Consider the following 24599-nt stretch of genomic DNA (forward strand, 5'->3'; position numbering starts at 1 on the left):
AATTTTTTTGTTAACAAAATAATATAAAATAATATAAAATAATACAATACAATACAATACAATACAATACAATACAATACAATACAATACAATACAATACAATACAATACAATACAATACAATACAATACAATAAATTAAAACAGAAGACAAAAAAGAGACACTTGTGTGTGTAGTGCTGTGACTGGCTAGGTAGATATAGCCATATGCTGTGTCAGACACACATGGTCAATGTCAGAGTTGACTAGACAAGGTGATTGGGGAATGTCCAGAAGATAACATTCCAGCCTTTCCCCTCGTTAGTTAATTTGATACCGACATTATCATCAAAGTAACGTAATATGAAAGCCGTGGTCAATAAAACATTTGAAAAAATAGAAAGATATTTGATGTGTGATTTGTTTGTACCCGCTGTGTAAAAGAAGCCCGTGGTTTTACTATCGATGTGTTGTTTACACTCTGAATGTAAGTGACCACAGCTTTATATAATTTTGATGTATTAAGAACTAACTTAAACCTAGAAAAGAAGTGAACTACCCCGATAATGAAACAGAGACTGACAAATTATGTTCAAAGTTGGACAGCGACTTGCATTCTAGTATATAAGAACTTACGGCAACTTAGGAGACCAAACTTAATCAAGTTGACAACGTTAACGTTCCTCTGTATAGGAAAATGGCTGCAATATTTAAAGCGTTATAATTATTTGTTTCTGGGATTTGTATTGTTCCGGAGATTGCACAAAAAATATTATTGTTTGTTCTTGTTTAGTGCAATCCCTGGAAACAATAAAAACTCAAAAACAAAATATACGCCTGAAGTTGATTTCCACAGATTTCCACGCACAAGCAGTACAATTAAACTGTCTTGGTAGACGATCTATCCTCATCAGAATGACACATTCCATAGTTAGAACTGACCACTAGGTGGCGGTATGATCAGCTGAATGATCTCTGTTGATCTTGGGATTGTAGCATCTGATGTTTTTCTCGGGAAATGATGTGGCGATGTATCAAAGAGTCCCAGTCGATGTTATGATTGTAGCTATGGGAGTGTTCAGCTAAAGCCGATACTACAGTTTGGACCTATTAAACTGATTTGCAAGGTTCCTCGATTCTGGTTTGCAATTGTCTTGGGGACTGGTCAGTTTCTCCAACCGGGGGGCGGGTGGGGCGGTGGATTCTTAAATCGGACCGACAAAAAATCACTGAAACCCCCCCCCCCCCCATATCTGTAAAACCAAAAACGGGCGGACCCCCCTATCACTTAATTCTAAAACATGATGACCCCCCATATATAATATTTACATGACAGGTATTTTTTGATCGTGACTGTCTTGCATCTACTTTTAAGATCCCGGGTTAGCACTATCATAATTATGATTATTGACTACACAGGGTAAATATATTCCAAAAGGGAGTTTAATAACATCTCATCAACAGTGAAAGGTAGGTGGAAAGCTTCAGAAGGGAATATGTACATCTCTTATGGGGGGGGGTCGGAGGGGGGTACTCTGAAAAGTCAATTTTGAGACTACTCAGACATTTTCAGAAAATAATTTCCAAGCTTTACGAGACATCATCAACATGTAAAAAGCAACTACATAGGGTTGACATATTTTTGAAATATAGTTTGATAGCATATTGACAGTAAGAGGTAGGGGGAAGAGCTTGAGACTGGGATGTGTACATCTCATGTGGGGGAGGGGTCCTAGGGGGTCTCCCCCTAGAAGCCCTGGAGGTTTTATACTCAGAAAACTCATTTTTGAGACTATTCAGACCCTTTCAGACAATAATTTCCAAGCTTTACAAGACAGCACCAACATGTAAAAAGCAACTACATAGGGTTGGAATACTTTTGAAATATACTTTGACAGCATCTTGACAGTAAGAGGCGAAGAGCTTGAGACTGGGATATGTCCACCTCGTGCGGGGGGGGGGGGCGTCCAAGGGGTCTCCCTCTAGAAACCCTGGAGGATTATTACTCTTAAAGCCAATATTTAGGCTATTCAGACCCTTTCAAGCAATAACTCAATCCATGCTTTACAACACCATCAAGTATCAGAAACTATTCTTTATAACTTACATAGGGTTGAAATATATTCTTAAAACGTTAAATAGCACCATCAGGGCCGTAGCCTGACTAAATTGCCAAGGGGGGCAGAACTTTGTCTTGATGCAATCATGCATTTAAAATTTAGAAAAGTGCTAATTTACATAAATTTGCATGCAATTTACATAATATATATTTTAGTATACGCAATTAAATATCATATGTAAGGTCAGAAAAAATAAAAAATGCTTGACAAGGATAAAACAAACCATATATAATGATAGCAAAATATTTCAGGTCGAGTTTAGATAGAACTTATTCAGTCATCTTGATACTATCTCATGCAATTTGTCTGCATAGCTACAGTTAGGAAATGTACACAATTTACGGTTAAACGAATGGTGTTGTTCCTCTCACCCTCTCTTCTCAAAAAATGTTAAGCTCGCCAATTGAAACTCAAGCATTATTTTAGCCACCCCTTCTGTCACTTACACTACAGTGGAGATATAAAATCATATGGTACAATGATGCATTGGAGGAGGAGGCCATTTAGTGGCATGAAATATCAAACCAGACATGTGGGGCCAGAGGATTTTTTAATCCGTCTTTTTTCCCCTTTTCTATTTTTTCTTCAGTATATGGAAATTTTTTTCTATTCCGAAATAAATAAATAATAATAATAATAATAATAAAATACCAGAATTGAAACAATTATGCTATGCATCACATATTATCTGGAAGTGTATTTTGTTGTGGCAAAGCTGAAAGATATTAAGCGGATGTGCACATGGTAAATGACTTCTCTTGAAGTTTAATTTCGTTCCAAAAAATCCCGAATAAAGAGCAAAACATTTCAAGACTTTCAGACTTTTGATGGCCCAATGGTCGTAAACTTTTGTTCAATTCTTTTTTAGTGCACATTTAAGATCCTCTATTTAATAGTTTTTTCAGGGCCACCAAATATTCCAAAAAGAGATCTGCCGTTTTATCAGCATGAAATGTTTTAATATAAGGAACAAGATGTAAATAAGATCGAGCGCATCTTCGGAGTCACTGCATGCAGCATAGCAGGCAACCTCACTTTGAACGACTTTTTCCGTTGTTTTTTTTTGAGTTTCACTCGCTGACATTATAATTGCGACTTGCTAATATCTTCAAATGAAGGAGACTTTCAAGACTACTGTTACTCGCAGAAAATGCACAGTGCATATGCGCACTTCTTTTGTACTTTCCCGCGCAAAGAATTTTTAATTTACTGCAAAACGTTACAATTTTTGACTGGACACATTTTAATTCAAAGTTAAGCCAGCGTACAATAGCGATATAAGATACAGTGTACAGTCACTTTAGTGAACTATCCATTGAAATCGCGCATGCTAGGAATCGTCACGTAAATAACGATTTTAATAGCATCACTATGTATTCAAAAAGTAGCTTTTTTTCTTTCTTTTTCCCAAAATCTCAAGGGGGGGGGGGGGCAGCTGCCCCCCTTGCCCCCCCCGCAGGCTACGGTACTGTGTAACTTGTAAAGGCTTACCACTTTCGTCTGACTGTTCTAATGTAGCGTTTCCTGCAATCGAACTGGAGATGAAGTTAGCCTGGACCGACATTGATAATTGTAGTTTCCCTTTAGTTTTGAGTGAGAACTCAGACCACTATTCGTTAGTGGTCTGAGGTGAGAAGCACGCCGTGGATGAGGGATTGGAAGTCAAAGGCGATGGTACCGTGGCCGATGACGACAAATCGGTCTTCTAGTTCAAAAAACCGGTCTTCTAATTCAAGTGTCGGTCTTCTAGTTCAAGTGTCGGTCTTCTAACTCAAGTGTCGGTCTTCTAATTCAAGTGTCGGTCTTCTAGTTCAAGTGTCGGTCTTCTAACTCAAGTGTCGCGTCCGTCTTCTCAGTTTTCTGTACTATACTATACTATACTATACTATACTATACTATACTATACTATACTATACTATACTATACTATACTATACTATATTATAATATACCTAGTGATAATGCTGTGCCATGATTCGCTAGAATCAGTCACGTGATAGGAAAATAGAATGACTACTTCCCTTGGGGAATAGTCCCATCAATTTTTACATAGTCACGTGACCACCGCGCGTTCACAGCAGGTCAAAATGGCAGCTTCTGACGATGTCGTCTGCCACCGCGAGTTCACAGCATGAGGTATATTATAAAACACATATTGCCTGGCCTATATTCGGGCTATAGCACCCGTTCATTACCCCCTCGTGACTGTGAGTTACCAGAATCACATGCTATTTCCCTCGGCCGTTGGCCTCGGGAAATAGCATGTGATTCTGGTAACTCACAGTCCCTCGGGTGTAATAAACGGGTGCTATAGCCCTCATGGCCAGGCAATATGTGTTCACTATACTATACTATATACTATGCTATACTATACTATACTATACTATACTATACTATGCTATATACTATACTGTACTATACTATACTATTCTATACTATACTATACTATACTATACTATACTATACTATACTATATTATATTATATTATACCAGTATATTGATGGTGGAAATCGAGGGATCTGATTGGTCTAGACATCGAACTAGCGCGTCTAAAACGAGTGATAATGCACTGCTGGTACGATAATGCACTGCTGGCACGCGTCCAAATTTTGTTCGTCTACGAGTGAGCGTTGAGTTGTAGTCCGCCGTGATACTGATAGTGAACTCTTCGAATTGTCAGAGGAGGATTTTCTCTCAATGAGACAATATTTTATGAGAAATTATGAAGGAAATTTCGAAAGCAACCCAGTCATCGCGTATTTGTTCAAATCATCGCATACTACATGTACTAAGGTCAAGGCGCTATAGTATAGGCATGCACGAGATCGGTCCCAGCCTCGGCGCGGCTGGAGTGTAAACATTGGTGAGCTGTCGATGTCCTGTCCTGTCATAAAAATGAAGCAAGTGAAAGAGCTTACACTGGCCGACTTACCATTAATCTAAATAGAAATTTGTCTGGGATCCTTTCCTAGAGTATCAGTCATCAATCCGAAAGGGAAATCCTCAAACCCGAAAATCTACTGACGTAACTTCCAGTAATATAAATACATTGTAAATATCAACCTGTCTATCACTTCATCGAGTCACGAATTCGGCTGGGAGCGATCGAAGCACGCTGTATTCAATAAACCACTTCAAGTTTATACCTTGAGTCAAACAGGTTGTTTATTCATCACTGCACTTTTAATGAGCCGATCAATGTACAGATTATCAGTAGAAACAAAGAGCAGATAAAATAAATCCAGTCGCGAGCTGCACGACGTTCACGTTGAGGCCAAGATCAGCTGTCTCATGTGTCTTGAAAAGCAGCGTTATTGTTATGCAAATTAGACACAGAGGCACATATGAAACATGTGAAACGAGAAAACGTTAGTTCTTATCTTGTTTCCGATATTATCAATATACTGGTATAATATAATAGCGATAAACCACCCCCTGGGGAAGGTATACCACTCGGTTTTGACCAGTGAACTCAATATATGCACTCGCTATCGCTCGTGCATATATTTCGTTCACTGGTCAAAACCTCTTGGTATACCATCCCCAGGGGGTGGTTTATTGCTTAACTATACTATACTATATACTATACTATACTATACTATGCTATATACTATACTATGTTTTGCTATATTATATACTATACTATAGTATACTATATAGTATATTATATACTTAAGCAATAAACCACCCCCTGGGGATGGTATACCAAGAGGTTTTGACCAGTGAACGAAATATATGCACGAGCGATAGCGAGTGCATATATTGAGTTCACTGGTCAAAACCGAGTGGTATACCTTCCCCAGGGGGTGGTTTATCGCTATTATATTATACCAGTATATTGAAAATATCGGAAACAAGATAAGAACTACATGTAACGTTTTCTCGTTTCATATGCGCCTCTGTGTCTAATTTGCATAACAATAACGCTGCTTTTCAAGACAGCTGATCTTGGCCTTAATGTGAACGTCGTGCAGCGACTGGATTTATTTTATCTGCTCGTCGTTTCTAGGGATAATCTGTACATTGATCGGCTCATTAAAAGTGCACAGTGATGAATAAACAACCTGTTTGACTCAAGGTATAAACTTGAAGTGGTTTATTAAATACAGCGTGCTTCGATCGTTCCCGGCCGAATTCGCGACTCGGTGAAGTGAGACGATAGGCATGGCGGCAGGTTGATATTTACAATGTATTTATATTACTGGAAGTTACGTCAGTAGATTTTCGGGTTTGAGGATTTCCCTCTCGGATTGATGACTGATACTCTAGGACAGGATCCCAGACAAATTTCTATTTAGATTAATGGTAAGTCGGCCAGTGTAACCTCTTTCACTTGCTTCATTTTTATGACAGGACAGGACCATGAGGACATCTCACCAATGTTTCCACTCCAGCCGCGCCGAGGCTGGGACCGCGACCGATCTCGTGCATGCCTAGCGCCTTGACCTTAGTACATGTAGAAGGCGATGATTTGAACAAATACGCGATGACTGGGTTGCTTTCGAAATTTCCTTCATAATTTCTCATAAAATATTGTCTCATTGAGAGAAAATCCTCCTCTGACAATTCGAAGAGTTCACTATCAGTATCACGGCGGACTACAACTCAATGCTCGTAGACGAACAAAATTTGGACGCGTGCCAGCAGTGCATTATCGTACCAGCAGTGCATTATCACTCGTTTTAGACGCGCTAGCTCGATGTCTAGACCAATCAGATCCCTCGATTTCCACCATCAATATACTGGTATAATATAATATATAGTATATTATACAACATATACTATATACTATACTATGCTATACACTATATACTATACTATACTATACTACACTATAGTACAGTATAGTATAGTATATAGTATAGTATAGTATAGTATAGTATAGTATAGTATAGTATAGTATAGTATAGTATAGTATAGTATAGTATAGTATAGTATAGTATATAGTATAGTATTCCCGTATTTGTTTGCCCAGAGTTTACTTGTGTTGTTCATCAAATAGAGATGCCAGGATTATGATAGTGGACCCAAGTTACTAGTATTTATTTATGTTTCATTATAGCCTCTTTTCGCCAGTTTCCCGGTGAAGAATTTCACTTTCTTTGAAATTCTTCTTCGTTCCAACATGTTCGTATCTATCTGATCGTTTGACCCTTAATGGACCCGAGTCTGGGTGGCATGATTGCCTGTGTAAATATTGGAATGAGTTTTGATATCCAATACTTTGTGTTATTGGTGTCGTTGACATTTTTGGATTGAAAAGATATGTTACTTCCGTATTTGAGCTTTCCAACGAAAATTTGAAAGTTGGATGTATTTGGCTTATTTTTTCACTCAAATTATTTAGTTCGACTTGGGTGCCACAAAATATCATGAAAAAACGTCATCCCTGAAACGTGTCCAGAGTGATATTTTATTCGTATAGATTTCAATAATGCGACTTTCCAGTTCATGGAATGCTATGTCGACTATTTCGGGTGATGCCCAAGAGCCAATGCTATACACATGTTTGTTTGTAGAATTCTCCATTAAATTTAAATGTGTTTTTCGTGAGAATCACATAATAGTTTTAGGAGATACACTGGTGGTGGTTTTGGAATGCTACAGTCGATTGTTTGTGTAACTGGCGAGTCAAGTGCTTTGACAACTGCATTGCGTCAGACTGCAACGGATTTGTGTACATATATACCACGTCTAAATCAGAGTATATATTGTTTAGAAAGATAGGACAGCTAGTCGCAATTATTTAATCTAAACATCAGTGCTCAAATCTATGATTTATTTTTTCGGAGAGAGACCAAGAACTTGAAAATTAGTGAACATATGATTGCATAAAAACTTAGAGAAATCCCAATCTTGTTACCACTTTTTCCATTTTTAGAATTGTTGCACTGCTGTGTTTTTACATTATGTGTTTTTGTGAAGTCATAGACCAGTACACCATCAATGCATGGTTTAGTGTGGTTAGCTCCTATCATTCACTCTTCAATTTCATGACGAGAGTTTATGAAAAAAATCATTTTGAAAAATACCCTCCCCTGACTTTAAAAACCAATGTAAAAGAAAAACAAATGATAGTCAAACAAACTAATAACAAAAAATAATTTGTATGAAATAACCGTTACTGGCTGTGTAGCATGATTTTATCCTGCTATATCAAATGACAGCAAGTTACATTGTAAACTTGATAGGATTAGCTGACATTGGGTGTCCTTGAAACTCAGAAACCTTGAATTAAAACTATCAACAACATCAAAGTGAGGATCCTTTAAATATATAACTAATTATTTTCTGATTTCAAAACATGCTTCACACCTCCTTATGACTTCACGCCCACTGGGTGGCAGTTTGCGGTGGTGTGCAGCGGCCGCCGCTTCAAACAGGATATGGTAAAGACTTGACCGTGGTATTGTTAATTCATGAATATTCTACCGCCAGATGAAGGGTGCTTCGTCTGGCCATGGTCATGACCGCATCAGACGGCTACTTGATAAACATGATTTTATCCTGCTCTATCAAATGACAGCAAGTTACATTGTAAACTTGATAGGATTAGCTGACATTGGGTGTCCTTGAAACTCAGAAATCTTGAACCAAACTATCAACAACATCAAAGTGAGGAAGCTTTAAATACCATTGTAATTATTTTCCATGCCAGTGACCACTCACTCAGTGCCTAATGATTCACATGTCACTGTCCACAGGCACTCGAATCAATGTGTATGATTTAAAAAAAATGTATACTCTTATTTATATACATTTTTCCTCCCCAAATCAAAAGGATTGATTCGAGTGCCTGTGTCACTGTCAACATCATGCAACACGATCCTCTAACACGGCTTTTGTTTTTGGAATCAAAATATACATCATCTCATTTTGTTTCCGTTTATCTAGCCCAAAAGAATACGCCATCTTTTAAAATTTGGTTTAAATATAGCTTCTGTGGCAGATAGATATTTCGATTTCCCGTTATTTCAGTCACGTCAGTAAGGAGGTCAGAGGTCAAGAGTCACGGTAGACAAAACATGTAAAGAAAGACGTCCATTTCGGCATCTTACCTATAGTTGATCAAAGTTGATCTTTTTGTTGCAATGTTCATTTTATAAATAGAACTGTGCGCTGTCTGTATCTTGTGTGATGTAAACAACTGTCCCGTCTGTCGGAGTCAGTTCTTTTATCTTCCACGTTAGGTTAAGGTGAAGATGCACAAAAGGTAGATTTGAAGGGTGACATATTTTCAAGTTATTATTTCCCAACAATGAATAAAGTTTACACCATCAACCCATATATTTTCTGAAAGGTTTTTCTCTCCTCTTAAATGCTATTGTATTTTCTATTGTCTTTGACTGAAAGTGAGAGTTTGTTTAAGGTATGAATAGAGGTGTCTTGATTATCTCAAGGCGCCAATATAAATGCCTCGAAAGAGACCACCTATCACCGATTTTCCATTTCTTTGGTGTTTTAGAATGTTCACTTCACACATAACAAAAGGGTGTCTCACTTTTTTTCTGTCACCTGTCGTTCTTTTACAACATGCCTTGAAAGTTTACAAATTATAATGTGAAGCTCATTGACAGATTTTTCTCGCTTAATCATCAATATTGTTATTTTCAGGAGTCATTTCAATGTTTTTATGTTTCATTTCCATTTTACAATAACTTGCTTCAATCACGTGACCAGAGTTCTTTGCCTACCGCCATGTTGAATTTTTGAAATCAAGGACCACAATGGAAATAAGAATAATTGCTTTGTTGTGTTATCCTCGACAGTACTTTTATATGTATGTTTTTACTATATTTTATTGCCAAATAAATTCAAATCAAATCAAATCAAATCAAAATGTAAATAACATATATATTTTACGATCGATGTTGCAGCTGATTTAATCTACCTCAAAAATGAAATATTTACATAGATTATTAGATACTTTTAGATTATTATAATTGGTTTCCAACTTTGTCTCTACATTTTCTACAACAACAACAACAACAACGACACGTTGTTTAAGTTACATTAAAACTTATAAGTAATATCACCAGTAAACACCAGGGTGCATACACATAGTAGTTGCCTTGTCTGGAAATACTAGTATTTTGGACTGATATGGCCAGGTAGGATAAACACGTTCGTTCTTTCATAGATATTGTGCAGGTAGTAACAAGGACTCATTCAAACACAAAATTGACGAGTATGTATCACTGAAAAGAATATGTGTGTAAAACTTCATCCTTACACCTCCAACCCAACAGCCAAATGCGACATCCCTGTAAAACCCTCTCCTACTATTTGGTTATTATTATATAATATTAAGCCCCTTCACTTGTAGTAATAATTTTATTTACTCTAAGAGTAAGAGAGACAATTAAATTTTTTTAATAATATACACATTCAAAAAATACATAAGAAAAAACAACAGGAATGATATAGGAAGTTCAAACAGATAACACATACACAAAAACAAGTGAGAAAAAAATAATTACAATGACAAGTGAAAATTGCACACACACAAATATACATCACAAAAGCAGAAGTCGGGTTCCAGGAAGACATGTGAAAGAGACTACTCAAATTTTGACATCTTGACTGGCGAATTTTGCAAATGTTTAAGTGTAACATTTGCAATTGCAGCTGTACTATTCCAGAAAAATGTGTAAAGATTTATCCCAATAACAAGCCATGGATATCTAAAAGTGTGAAGGGACTTCTAAACCAGAAGAAACAAGCGTTCATACAACATGATATTGTTGAATTGAAACGGGTACAGAAAGAATTACCAGATGTAAACTGAATGTCTTCCGTAAGGGCAAAGTTTTGAGATTGTCGTTCCTACAGACAATTGTTGTAGACAAAAAGAAAAAAATAGTTTCTCGTCAGGAAATGTCGTCTAAAGTGGTGGGACTTTATCAACATTTTCTAAAACACGACTGGCTCAATTCAAACGAAATTTATTGCATGTTCTGTAGGGTAGTGACAAGACCTGATTAGGTTTCGGTAAACATCCCAAGAATATTAATGAGTAATTTACGTAATTAATGATTTTCGGTAATTAGGCTATATCACAAGAATGCATACTTCAAATTCAATATAATTTGATACATGCATTTGCGATACCAAAGCGCACTTGTCCTGAAAATATTATTGATCAGATGTAGCTTTTAGTTTAAATAAATTATTGGCATATATTTGTAGGCCGCTAAAAAGGAAAAAATAGTTTCTCGTCAGGAAATGTTGTCTAAAGTGGTACGACGATGCGCTTATTTTTTTTTTTACATTCTTAACAAATGTCACAGTACATGTTGTGGTTGGCTAGGATATCACTAACAGCAATGAGCAAATAGCAATCAATGAGAAAAAATAACTTATTACATATGTTCTGTTGTATTCCAACAATTGTCTGTAGGAACGACAATCTCAAAACTTTGCCCTTACGGAAGACATTCAGTTTACATCTGGTCTGATCTGAAGTCGTGCGCTTAGCAACTAGTTCGTATTCTGTCTGTCATATTCAATTTGTGTTTTTGGCATGACTTAGTTCCGATGTCATGTAAAACTTCTAATATTGTTCCTGTCCCAAAGAAAGCTATGTGCATCAATGAACGATATTAGACCAGTTGCGTTGACGTCAGCCGTTATGAAAGTTTGTGAACGAGTGGTCTTAAATAAGTTAACAGTTTTAGTCTCTGATTTTATAGACCCATTACAGTTTGCTTATCGTAAGAACAGGGGTATAGAGGATGCGATGTTACATGTTTTAAATAATGTATATTCTCATTTAGAAAAATCTGGAAGTTCAATCAGATTAATGTTCTTTGACTTTTCAAGTGCTTTTAACACTATACAGCCACATCGTATTGTTCAGAAACTTTTAGCGATGAACTTGTAACCTTAAACTGTACATTGGATTTTCAATTACCTTACGAATAGACCACAGATGGTGTCTTTAAATGGTAACAAATCTGACGTAGAGTATACTGATACAGTTGCGTCCCAGGGCACTGTTTCAGCACGCTTCCCTTTCACACTGTATGCAGCCTCAGACCACTATTCTTCTAGTTGTCTGAGATACAACCAGCTGTCGGAATTTTAACATCTCTTGTCCACTGGTCAATTTGCAGATGATACAGCAATGGTTGGGAAGATCAGCAATGCTGATGATTCGATTTATTTAGATGAGATTGAGAGATTTACTGACTGGTGTGATGATAATTATCTGTATCTTAATGTTGTAAAGACCAAAGAGCTCTGTATTGATTTTAAGAAAGTTCAGTGTGACCTAGCACCTGTCCATATCAAAGACTCAATAGTAGACAGAGTGAACGAATATAAATGCCTGGGCATCAAGCTAGATAGTAAACTAAAATGGGTTGAGAATACCAACTTCATTATTAAGAAAGCTATCACTGTATACCTAAGGAAACTAATGTCCTTTTGTGTTAGTCACGATCTTTTAGGGGTGTTTTTTAATGCAGTTGTTTGCAGTGCTCTCACCTTTGGTATTGTTTGTTGTGGAGGTAACTTGTCCCGACATGAGATGGGAAGACTAAACAAGATTATCAAAAAGGGTAGCCAAATTATCGGTAAACAAAGTGAAAGTAGTATAGATTCTATCTATAACAAACGCATAACGTCGAAGGCTCACAGTGTTCTGAAAGACCCTTCCCATCCACTATATGCAGAATTCTACAACCGTCGAACAACATGCAACTAAACCCAAAGAAAATGAGGTTATATGTTTTTTCTAAGTCCACTGTCAATCTCTCGCCGTTAGTATTAGGTGAAACCGTCCTAGAGGTGGTTGACTTATATACAGGTGTCTAGGTTCAATAGTGGTTAGTAATTTGAAATGGGATTAACACATTGATGGAATAATCAGTAAAGTATCTAAGCGTCTCCATATTTTGCGTGTTTTGAGTAGGTATGGTACACTAGTGAAGATATGACCTAAAATTGATTTACATTTCATTGGTATGTTCATGCATAGAATTCTCTAGCGTAGTGTGACATGGCGGCCTATCTCTTAAACTGGGGTCCGCCGTTGAGATTATTCAGAAAAGAGCTCTCAGAATTATTTTTCCCTTTATGTCATACAGCGAGGCTCTTAACCTGCTAAATTTGGACACACTTGAAGCCAGACGTCTTCAGATTTGTAAAAAATTCGCAACAAGTATAATACACCCAAACCACAAGCTTCACTATTTAGTTCCCGATACATCACCATATATATCAAACACGTCAGAGACAGAGAGTGAATTTTAAATGCAGGACCAAGCGAAAGGGTGATAGTCCGGCTGTCTATACTGTCAAGACTCTTACAATAACTAACAGCTGTGTATTTTGTTGATAGTTTTCTCCCTTTTGTGATTTTCATAGTGATTTTTATTCTATTTTATATTAGGCGGCATACTAAGTTTGCATTCATAGCAGTTCCTTTTTCATATCTGTAGTTCGGTTTTTATATATATTAGGGGTGAAGAGCATGTGTGTGTGTGTGTGTGTGTGTGTGTATGTGTGCGTGCGTGCGTGCGTGTGTGTGTGTGTCACCATTTTCTAAAAAAGGCTGGCTCAATTCAAACGAAATTTGGTCGCATGTTTCGTGGGGTAATGGCAAGAGCTGATTAGGTTTTGATAAACATCACATGAATGAGCTATTTACGTAATTAAATGGTTTTAGGTAATTAGGCTATATCTCAAGAATGCACGCTTCAAATTCAATATATTTGGTACATGCATTTGCAGTACCAAAGCCCGTCTGTCCTGAAAATATTATCGATGTAGCTTTTTGTTTTAATAAGTTATTGAGATATTTACAGTAATTAGACCTGTAGGCCACAAAAAAGAAAGTTGTTGTTTCTGGTCAGGAAACGTTGTCTAAAGTAGTGTGAGTGTGATGACACTTTAATTGTTCTTGATTAGTTGTGCAGTTGTCTTACCTGAAGTAGCAACTAATGTAGGAGGGTTATTTGTGTTTTCCCTGCAGTCTGCATTGGCTGGACAAACATGAGAAAAAAATTCGAAGCAGGGTATTTGAGTGATGCACACTGACCAGAAACAATTTTTTTCTTGGCCTTAAAAACTCCTACCATGATATCTATGCTGTGTAATGTTCTATAAAAGCTTCCCATTATTACATGTGTGGTTGGTCGTAAGATTGCATCTGCAGGTAATCATGCTGGAGAATTTGCCTACATAACGTCATATGATCTCTTCACTATTTCAAAATTGAAAATCTTGTTTTTTCTTTGTTTGATACTCCCGCATTTACCGTTACGGAAGGCATTCAGTTTAAATCTGGTTAATATGTACCATTAATTGTCTGTATTTTTTTATCTTTGCACGAGTAATTGAATTTTGGACACTTAGTGTCTACTTTTTAGATATGTACACCATTTCAATTTGACCCCTGGGTCACTATAGGTTGGTTAAATAAACCATTATTATTATTATATAAGGAGTGGTAGATACCGTGCTCCAGTAGCTAAATCAATCGTTTGAATCGTCTTTCGTCCCATCTGCTATCTCAGTAAACATTGTCGTTCTTATTAGTATGCATGTGTAATATGCTCTCTTTTGTATTGTTTTTATTTTTTCGTCTTATTAATTTCCTCTTGTGGGATGAATGAAGTAATTCTGATTCTGATTCTGATTCTCTGTTGTTTGGCAGGGAGTTCCAAATGTTGCCATCCGTGTGGGTGAACTTACATTAGACTGTAACCTATACTTGAAGATACTTAGCCAGCAGGCATTTTTTCTCTTGATTTTGAGCAGAAACAGCATCCCCAGAAACAGCATTTTTTTGACAATAAGGACATGTACGCGGAATTTAGGGAGTCTTCAGTAATTACAAGGGGAAGGACCGGGGAATGGAGGGGGGAGGGGGGAGGTGTGGTCACTTTTTACATATCGGTTATGAGGTAGGGCCATATTTTAGACCAGATTTAAACTTCCGTCAGGGTAGTCTTGCAATTTCATGATTTATGCAAGTAATTTAGCTCTATATCTGTGATTTTTCAAGTCCAAGTGAAAGTCAGTTGTCAAAAATGTTCAAATGCCCACTTCCTATTCTCAGCACATGAAAGCTTGCCATCCTGGACTTCACTCGGCTTTCGTGATCCCCTACATACGTGGGATATGTACACCCGTTTCCATGGCAAATAATAAACGAAATTCAAACCCTCATTACATTGCTATTATGCATCAGAAAGTTTATATACTTCATGGTAAGCACCTTTACGGTAACAGTTTAACAACTGTGAAGTGATACAGTATTGTTACCCTATATTCCTGTTTCGACCGAGATTGACAGACGCGCCATCTGCTCCAAATCCTATAAGTTTCTGCTTCCAACTTCCATCGACTTTGTCACATATAGTTTTTGTCGCACTAACACCACTATCGGCATGTGAGTGTTGAACTTCCTTCTGTCCTTCTAAATTTACCACGAGTTTACAAGCTGGTTTGTCTATTCGTCGCATGTAATACAGACTATTTCACACTCCTGCATAGCTCTATCAGTGTCGCCGTCAATCAAAATAGAAAATTAATATACTTAGCTTCGTTTCTGATATCATTAGCTAAGTCATTCCTGATTCGCCCAGCAATTGTTCCTATCATCTCTGAGCATTTGTGAGTGTTATCATAGGTTGGATTTAATACTGACGTCATATTTTTCTGAGCAGTAGCAATAACTCGGAAATAGTGGAAATGCCCAAAGGGTCTGAATACCCTAAAAACTTCCAGAGCTTCGAGGAGGAGACCCCTTGGAATCCCCCATGATCGGTCTACATAATATCCTCATCTCAAACTTTCCCCCTACCTTTTAGAGTCAAGATGCTAGTAGATTCCTCTTTCAATATATTTACCGTGTGTGGTCGCTAATTTAGTATGATTCTATCTTATAAAGTATTTAGTCAAGCAGTCCACCCTGAGTCACGATCAAATATCTGTCAAGTAAATATGATATATGGGGGGGGGGGTTCCCTATGTTTTAGAATTAAGTGATGGGGGGGTCAGCCTGCTTTCGATTTTACAGATGGGGGGGGGGTTAGTGACTTTTCGTGGGAGGGTCATGTTTTAGGTCTCAGCCTGATCCCCCCCCCGGCACTCCCCAATTGTAATTACTGAAGGCTTCCTTAGTGGCATAAATTTCAAACCATACACATTATTGAAAGCCAGAGTACTTGAAAATTGTCTTCAATGCCTCAATTGTGCTCTCAATACTATAAATGTTAAAAGAGACATTTCGGCAGACACGCACTTTCGCTTGGCTATCGACTGCCCTCATTATTAAATATATGGTAGGTAAACGTACAAGGTGAACAACCGCGCCTGAGGTTTAATTTGGCTCAAATCATGAACAAAGTATTTCGAATGTCAGAATGTCCATGTCCCCCTCCTTCGCATCCCCAATTTTTTCATGTCCGCCCTCCCTATTTTCTCCCAAGGCACCCTGCCATAATTTTTGACCGCAGCATCATTGTCATATTGGTGTTTTTATCATAAGTAGTTGTAGCAATGGATGACACCTTTTGTTTCAAAGGTGTACTTGTTCCTTTGAACCCCAAAACAGATGGTTGATATACCCGGGCTATATATAGTGTTTACTACAAACTCAGACCACAGTGGTCTGAGCTACACAGTTCAATACCCTTAACCACAACTATCTGATAACGTGCCAAACATTGAATTTTAATGAGGTTCCAGTGAACAATAAAGGTCAACAGTTACATAAAAGGGACGAATGTGCACATAAAATGTAAGTACATGTACATTTGGGTTCACACAATCGTTTACGGCACAAACAGGTGAAGTTTTCCAAAAAGAAAACTAACTATTTCAGTTCATATTAATGAATAAATAAACTCAGTGAACTTCATGGAAGATCAAATCTGCCTGCTCGTCGCATTATAATTTAGCACGGGGTTAAACAATTCCCATGAGATTCAACCACGCCTTTCCGAATAAGTAGACCGTGAATTTAACAACGTATATAATGTTTTGTTTAGCGCCTTTTTGTAAATCGACACATACCTCTACCAATGAGTTCTTCTTTTGTTGCTGGGGTCTTTAACGCCACATACTTCAGCAGTCGCACCTTAGAAATTGCTGTATCCTGTCTATCGGAGATCATAGGCAACGGCAAAAGCTGGGACTTAGCCAAATTTGGGTTAAGTTTTAATAATGGCCTTTTATTTTCATCTAGGGAGCTTTCAGTATTTACAGGGGTGGGGGGGGGGGCTTGTTACAAATCGGCTATCGGGGAGGGTAATATTTTAGAAAATGGGGTCACATTTTACGTTGACACATTGTATTGTGTAACATTGCATTATCTGTGGGGTTTTTTGTCATCCCACCGATGCCAAAGTTTCCAAATTATATTGCTGCCATTCGGGTAAGGGGTGGGATCAGTGTTAGATACCATGGTATCAGCCTCTGCAAATCAAATTGATGATGACAACCATGTAATGAATTGTCTGTTGTGGCGTGAGCAGAGGAGTGGGTCTCACATGTGTAAAATGGGAACAGTTGGATAAGATACCAAGGATAATGTTGTGGAGATGTTGACCTCGGTCCTGACAATATTGGGAGTGTGCCAATCTAATCGTTGAGAGTTGTGGCCTTCAGCTCAGCCAAGAGATATTGAAATTGAAAGTGTAATTGAAATTGAAATTTATTCCACCAGAAAATGAAAACAATATATATATATATATATATATATATATATATATATATATATATATATATATATATATATATATATATATATATATATATATATATATATATATATATATATATATATATATAGGAAGTCAGTGGTAAGATTTGTCCGTAGTACAGTGCTCGATACGTCTGCACGCAGAGCGGAGTATATGTTGAGGGTAGAAGAAAATCAAGTCGGGTTTTTCGTCTCTACAAGCCTGTTTCGTGAGTAAATCACTCGTCAGGAGATGTCAACATCTCCTGACGAGTGATTTACTCACGAAACAGGCTTGTAGAGACGAAAAACCCGACTTGATTTTCTTCTACCCTCAACATATATATATATATATATATATATATATATATATATATATATATATATATATATATATATATATATATATATATATATATATATATATATATATATATACATTCTTAGAAAGTAATTCAAAACAGAATTCTGGTGAGGGCCGTACAATAATTTATGATGGCCGTAGTAATGGGAAATAACCAATGCCCTTCAACATGGTGGCAGCGGTGGGATTAAGTCCTTACAACTGATTGTGGGACTTGTGTCCTTTTACATTTCTGACAGCATTTTAACCCACGCTTTGAACTACTTTAATAGGGAGAGGGTCATGTTTTAGAGAAAGAAAGTCGAGGGAGAGCCACTTTTTAGCACGATAGTGACATTTTACACAAAAGACCGAGCCTGATTTCCCCCGCCCCCCTCCCCCTTGTAATTACTGAAGGCTCCCCTATTATATGCCTTTATGTTCACTTAGTGCCCATCAGAGAGCTCAGTTTGTGTATGTTCCAACTGATCATAGACAAGAATATTCTTGTCTATGACACAATGAACCTTTTCTGTTGTGCTATGAAAACAATGGGAGGCTGTTTTTTTTGCATGGATGACACACATGCGCACACAACATAGTGTGAAGGGTAAACGCAAATGGTCGAAAAAAAGACAAACACTTTAAGCCCGGGGCAGAGCAATGTAGGCCTACTGCTAGTGCTTGGCAGACACTTTAAGCCCGGGGCAGAGTATATTTCTGTATATCGGAAACACTTTTTTTTTCTCTTGTTTCTCATTACCCGACCGACCCAATTTTCAACTACGACATCAAAGTAAAAAAACAAACTTTTATTTTCGCCCGTCCGTAATATTTTGCTAAGCAACGCTCTGGCATGAATAAGCAAGTGTCTGGACTGTCGACATCATCTACAGTCATGGCGGAGACACTTGTTCACGAACAGACCATTTCTTTAATGATTCAACAAGTAAGGGACTGAGAACATGCCAGTTGTGTAAAGCTGTGAAAGGGCTTGTTACCAGGAATCCAATAAAAAGAAAATGGAGAGGAGGAAAAAGAGAGGCAGAGAAACATGAAGATGATTTTTTTTTACTTTTTTTTTTTACTTTTTTAAAATATAAATCGAACGACCGTCCCATAGTTAGTGTGAAAAAGTCACGAGAAACATAAAAAAAATAAGGTCGCCCTAATGAGCCGTATAAATCTAAAGAATACGTAACTTTGGGCTATTCGCTCAATCGGTTTTTGCAATATCGTTTAATGACGTATGAGCCTGCCACTCAACGCAATGTAGGCGTGGCTTTCAGGATTGTCAGCCTCGTCAACTTACTTCCGATCTGTACATTCTGGAAATAAAAAGATGTAACTGATAAGGCTGTGAGCATTTTTTTTTTGGGGGGGGGGTAAATATGAGGGGGGGGGCATGAAAAGAATTGAGGGTTGAAAGGGAGGGCCATGAACATTCTGATGGTCTGAAAGAGGGGCCTCGAAATATTTTTCTCAAGATTTGAACCAAATTAAACCTCAGGAGCTGTTTGTCTACTGAGTAAATAAAAGAAAACCTCTTAGCTTCGCCGCAATTACTTCTACAACCTATATTCAGTGATAAGTTGGGTGACACCCATGCGAATGCATGTGTGTACATGTATGCCTTCCTCTGTCTGTTTGTTTGTCTGTCTGTCTGTCTGTCTGTCTGTCTGTCTGTCTGTCTGTCCCGAAGAAAAAAAGGTTTATATCACCACAAAAAATCAATCAGTCAATTGATCAATATCACACACAAAATAATGTTTACTTCACCACAAAAAATAATCATTCAATCGATCAATCATTCAACCAAACAATAACTCAATCGATCAATCGATCGATCAATCAATTACATGCTCGCCGCACCATGTGATTAAATAGGTTTGTAATTAAACATGCTACTTCTGCTTCTTCACGCAACTAAATCTCAGTAAATCTAAGTTTTTAATTTAGCTTTTCAAACTTTGCCAATATATTTGATAGAAAGCTCACTTTGTACAGTGATATAAGAATTTGTTGTAAGCTCTTACTGTTCAAAAATAAATTGTAACGTTGAGACTGTCAAGAAAGTAACTATGTAACGTTGAGACTGTCAAGTAGTAACTATAGTAACGTTGAGATTGTCAAGAAGAAAACTATTATAGTAACGTTGAGATTGTCAAGAAGTAACTATGTAACGTTGAGATTGTCAAGAAGTAAACTATTATAGTAACGTTGAGATTGTCAAGAAAGTAACTATGGTAACGTTGAGATTGTCAAGTAGTAACTATAGTAACGTTGAGATTGTCAAGAAGAAAACTATAGTAAAGTTGAGTTTGTCAAGTAGTAACTATAGTAACACTGAGATTGGCAAGAAAGTAACTATGGTAACGTTGAGATTGTCAAGAAGTAACTATATTAACGTTGAGATTGTCAAGAAAGTAACTATAGTAACGTTGAGATTGTCAAGAAAGTAACTATGGTAACGTTGAGATTGTCAAGAAAGTAACCAGTAGGGTAAATAAGAGTTTTTGACTGGGTATTTAGTATTCAGCTATTCTAAAAAAATATATTAATTATTGTGAAAAGTCTGATTTTGTTTGTCTTTGTTTGTTAGTTCTTTCTTTGGTTGATTGGTTGGTTGGTTGGTTGGTTGGATAGATGGATGAATTGCATAATAGTGGGATTCGCGACGAAAAACAGACCGACTGACCGGATGTGTTGGTAGGTGGGTGGGTGGATGGGCGAGCTAGTGGACGAGTAACCAACCATATTGAGTTTTTGCTCTTGGCTCAAAATTAAACCAGTAACTCTGAAACAGACGTTATTGTTACTTCATGTAACATCGTTACATTTACTTTGCTTGGGTTACCATTATGTTAGCAGATTGTAGTTAAACCATTTACAGTTTAACAATATGTTTATATGGTCCGTGTATATACCGTCCATTTGTTTTTCATTTCTCTATTGCAAACAAGAAAAACGAAAAACCAATGCCCGTTTCGTTTTTCGTCTTTTCGATTTCTCGATCGGAAAACAGAACAAGGAAAAAAACGTTTTATTTTATAATGATACAAAAATGGTAAACAAACCCTGTATATATATATATATATATATATATATATATATATATATATATATATATATATATATATATATATATATATATATATATATATATATGTTACACCCAATCTGTGAAATTGCTCAATTCATGAAATGGGTAGGTAACTTTGCCCCGTCCATGGAATGGTCAACCTTATGCAAATGTGAGTATAGATTACGATCTAAAAGGGGCGAAATTAAACTTTGGGGGCAAGAGTTTTGAACTGAGGTGTTGATTATCGAACTTTATGAAAAACACAAGCTACACTGAATTATTATGAAATAAGAATTGTGAAGTGATGAGTTTGTAAATACATGATAATAAAGTTGGTTGATTCTTATTCTTTTTTGTGTGTGTCCTATAAAAGATGCTCATTTCATGTACTGAGAAAGATGCTCATTTCATGTACTGGGCATATATTACATACCCACTTCATAACCTGGGCAATACGGTTGTCTATTTCATGAAGTGGGCAAAGTTACCTACCCATTTCATGAATTGGGCAATTTCTCAGATTGGGTGTAATATATACATGGTGAGTCAGATCATTTACAGTTTAACAATATGTGTATAGATATATATATATATATATGATGAGTCAAATCATAAAATGTGGCAATGTTATTAAGATTGCATGGTCAGAGTCAGACGACATTCTCTTTCTGGTTTACTAGTTTCATTTGTAAATATGTCCAAATCCAAATCAATCCAATATTTGATGTGGGAAATGGGATGAAATTCAATATCAGAAATTGTAATTCTTCTTACTACATCACAATAACTGATGTAATTTAATTCCAAATGTGTAATCAATAATTTGATAATGCTCTGTTCAGAAGTATTATTAGCTTAGATGAAATTGATTACTTTTATAAACGGCAAAACCATATATAGTTAAATAACCATGTACCTGTACATGAAATGACACTGTATCAACATAACCACGTTAGTGTCCAAACATGTAATTACACATTTGATTCTGGTTCGTCCAAACATGTAATTACACATTTGATTCTGGTTCGTTCAATCATATGAAAGTATAATTATGTGCGGTAAAAACTGACATTCTTTGAATGTGAATGTGTAAACGACAAGGATTTGTAGATGAGGTCCTATAAACAAACAGCTATTGTTTAAAGCCACACTAGACAGTACTATTTTTGTGTCAGGCAACCACTAGTATAACGATGGAAATTGTTTTAAAATACCAATAATTAGGTGTTGTTCATGTTGCTAGAGGCCGATTTTATGCATAATTAGTACAGTAAAAGGTCGAAATCGTGATTGCATTGGGATCGATGATTTTGGGTGCGGACCCAAAAACAAATGTATTTTACCATTTGTACAACGGCGCACGTTTACACATAGGTGATTCGATACTGTTCAGGATGTACAATATTAGAAGTAAGTCATTAATCTCACAAAACAGTTTAAAAAAAACATTTTAATTGCACCTAGTTCAGTTTTAAACGTATTAATAGGTTATCATAAAGTTGATTAGAATTATATAAAACAGGAATGCTGGATAAAATGCAAAAGCTGGTTTGTTTAAGTTTTTGTAAGGTATTTGAAAATATGAATTGTCGATATCAAGTAATGCCACTGACCATGTCATAAAACTAGAAGGTCTGAAGTCGTTTTCATATATTACAAAAGTCAGTGACCTACTGACCCCATTGGAACATTTTAAGACACTTCGTATTCATCGATGTCAGTCGTTGGGATTCAAGAGGGGATGCAAATAGGTCAATATCTTTAGGCGTCGCTGGGAAAAACAAAGTCCATCATCATAAAGTTGGTCACATCATGATGTATAAGGTAACCATGTAAAATTAATATCATTAATAAGTACAGCATTTTAAATAATACAAACTTTCCATGATATGCACAATACATCCCTAACAGTCTTGATTAGAGCGATGCTACCACATCACCGTTGTCATTCAATATCAAATACCATACGTGTTAATCAATTGCCATTGTGTCGAATTTCCAGAACTTTTTTTTTTACCTAAAAATACATTTATGATAAATTTGTGGACTGTAATCATATACAGAGTTCGACTACCGGGCTTTATTTCTGCCAAATACTTAAATATGAGGGGTCATCCTACAGCAAATATACACAATACAAATGTGCCGATATTTGCACCTATTTTGGCTTTGAATACAGACAGCACATTTTGTGTTTCTAGACGTGTGGATGTGAGGGGTTGTAAAATCCCTCACATATCTGGAAATACGAAATGTGTTGTTGTCCATAACATACAACAACAAACAAACAGGTGTCAATGTATATTGCAGTGGCAAATCACAATATGATGGCGACCAAAATAGACAGACTTTCTTGTTAAATCAGTCACAGCGACGTCCCTGTCTCATATAGGAACATGACCTATGTAAGCTTGTTGTATACCGTACCGTACCGAGGAGACCCGATTGCCCAAAAAGTAGATCCCTTATTAAAAGAAAATAGTTAGGGCATTGAAACGCCCTACTGAATGAAAGCTGTGCACAAAGGAAAGGAATGTCGTATATAATTATAAAAGCTTCTTGCATACAAAATGTATTTTAGTGCCACGCATGTACTACACCGATAATTCTTCCATTTTACAATTTGACGATTTTTTTTTCAAAAAAGGGAATATTTGTATTTAGGGGTACAAAACAGATTCATTAAAAGTAAAATCGTTTTTGTAGGATGGAAACTAAAATTACTCAAACTCCACCCCTGCAAAGTAAAAGAATTTCGGTTTTTTTTACCCTACATTGAACTATTGATCTCGCCCCTAACAATGGTATATCGCTCGTTTTTTGACCTTGACTGAAAGTATAAAAAGCTAATTTTGGTCTTTTATCACATTAGCATCGTTAATTTATCACATTGGCATTGTTTATTTATCACCAGTGAAAGTTAGCTTTATTGCAACATGATATTAGGATAACTGGAACTGATATGTCATGGCGGTATTGCCCGCTTTACAAGTTTTTTTGTTCAATATGCAGTTGCAATGGAAAGTGACGGTTTATCCTTCCACATATACCACAAAACAATCTGAATTCTGTCCGCAAAACGAATAAACTATAGTATATTCAACGGATTTTGGGGACTAAAACTAGCTAATAGTAAGACTTAAAACATTTGACTTATGATTTGGGTGAACATACTTCATAGGATCCTGTTAATAATATGTATTTATTATTAGATGGGTGAACAAGGTATTATGCAAATGTTGTGTGTTCGGCGTGACCTTAAAATTCAGATTCACATTGTGAGAATGTATGGCGTATTGAATTGTGGGACTCGTTGGTGAATGTCTACCTATTAGAATATGAATGTATACGGTCCCAACCCATCGTTACAGTAATCTCAA

The 24599-nt window shown here is 36.6% G+C and overlaps 1 protein-coding gene across 1 annotated transcript; it reads left to right on the forward strand.

The window, feature by feature from the left end:
• The first annotated feature begins 12223 nt into the window (after positions 1-12223).
• On the forward strand, positions 12224-12805 carry LOC144435552 (uncharacterized). The gene has a single exon (XM_078124139.1). The coding sequence runs from the start codon at positions 12224-12226 to the stop codon at positions 12803-12805; it is 582 nt and encodes a 193-aa protein (XP_077980265.1).
• Positions 12806-24599: the final 11794 nt, after the last annotated feature.

Source organism: Glandiceps talaboti, chromosome 5 (genome assembly GCF_964340395.1).
Source record: "Glandiceps talaboti chromosome 5, keGlaTala1.1, whole genome shotgun sequence".
Taxonomy (NCBI): domain Eukaryota; kingdom Metazoa; phylum Hemichordata; class Enteropneusta; family Spengelidae; genus Glandiceps; species Glandiceps talaboti.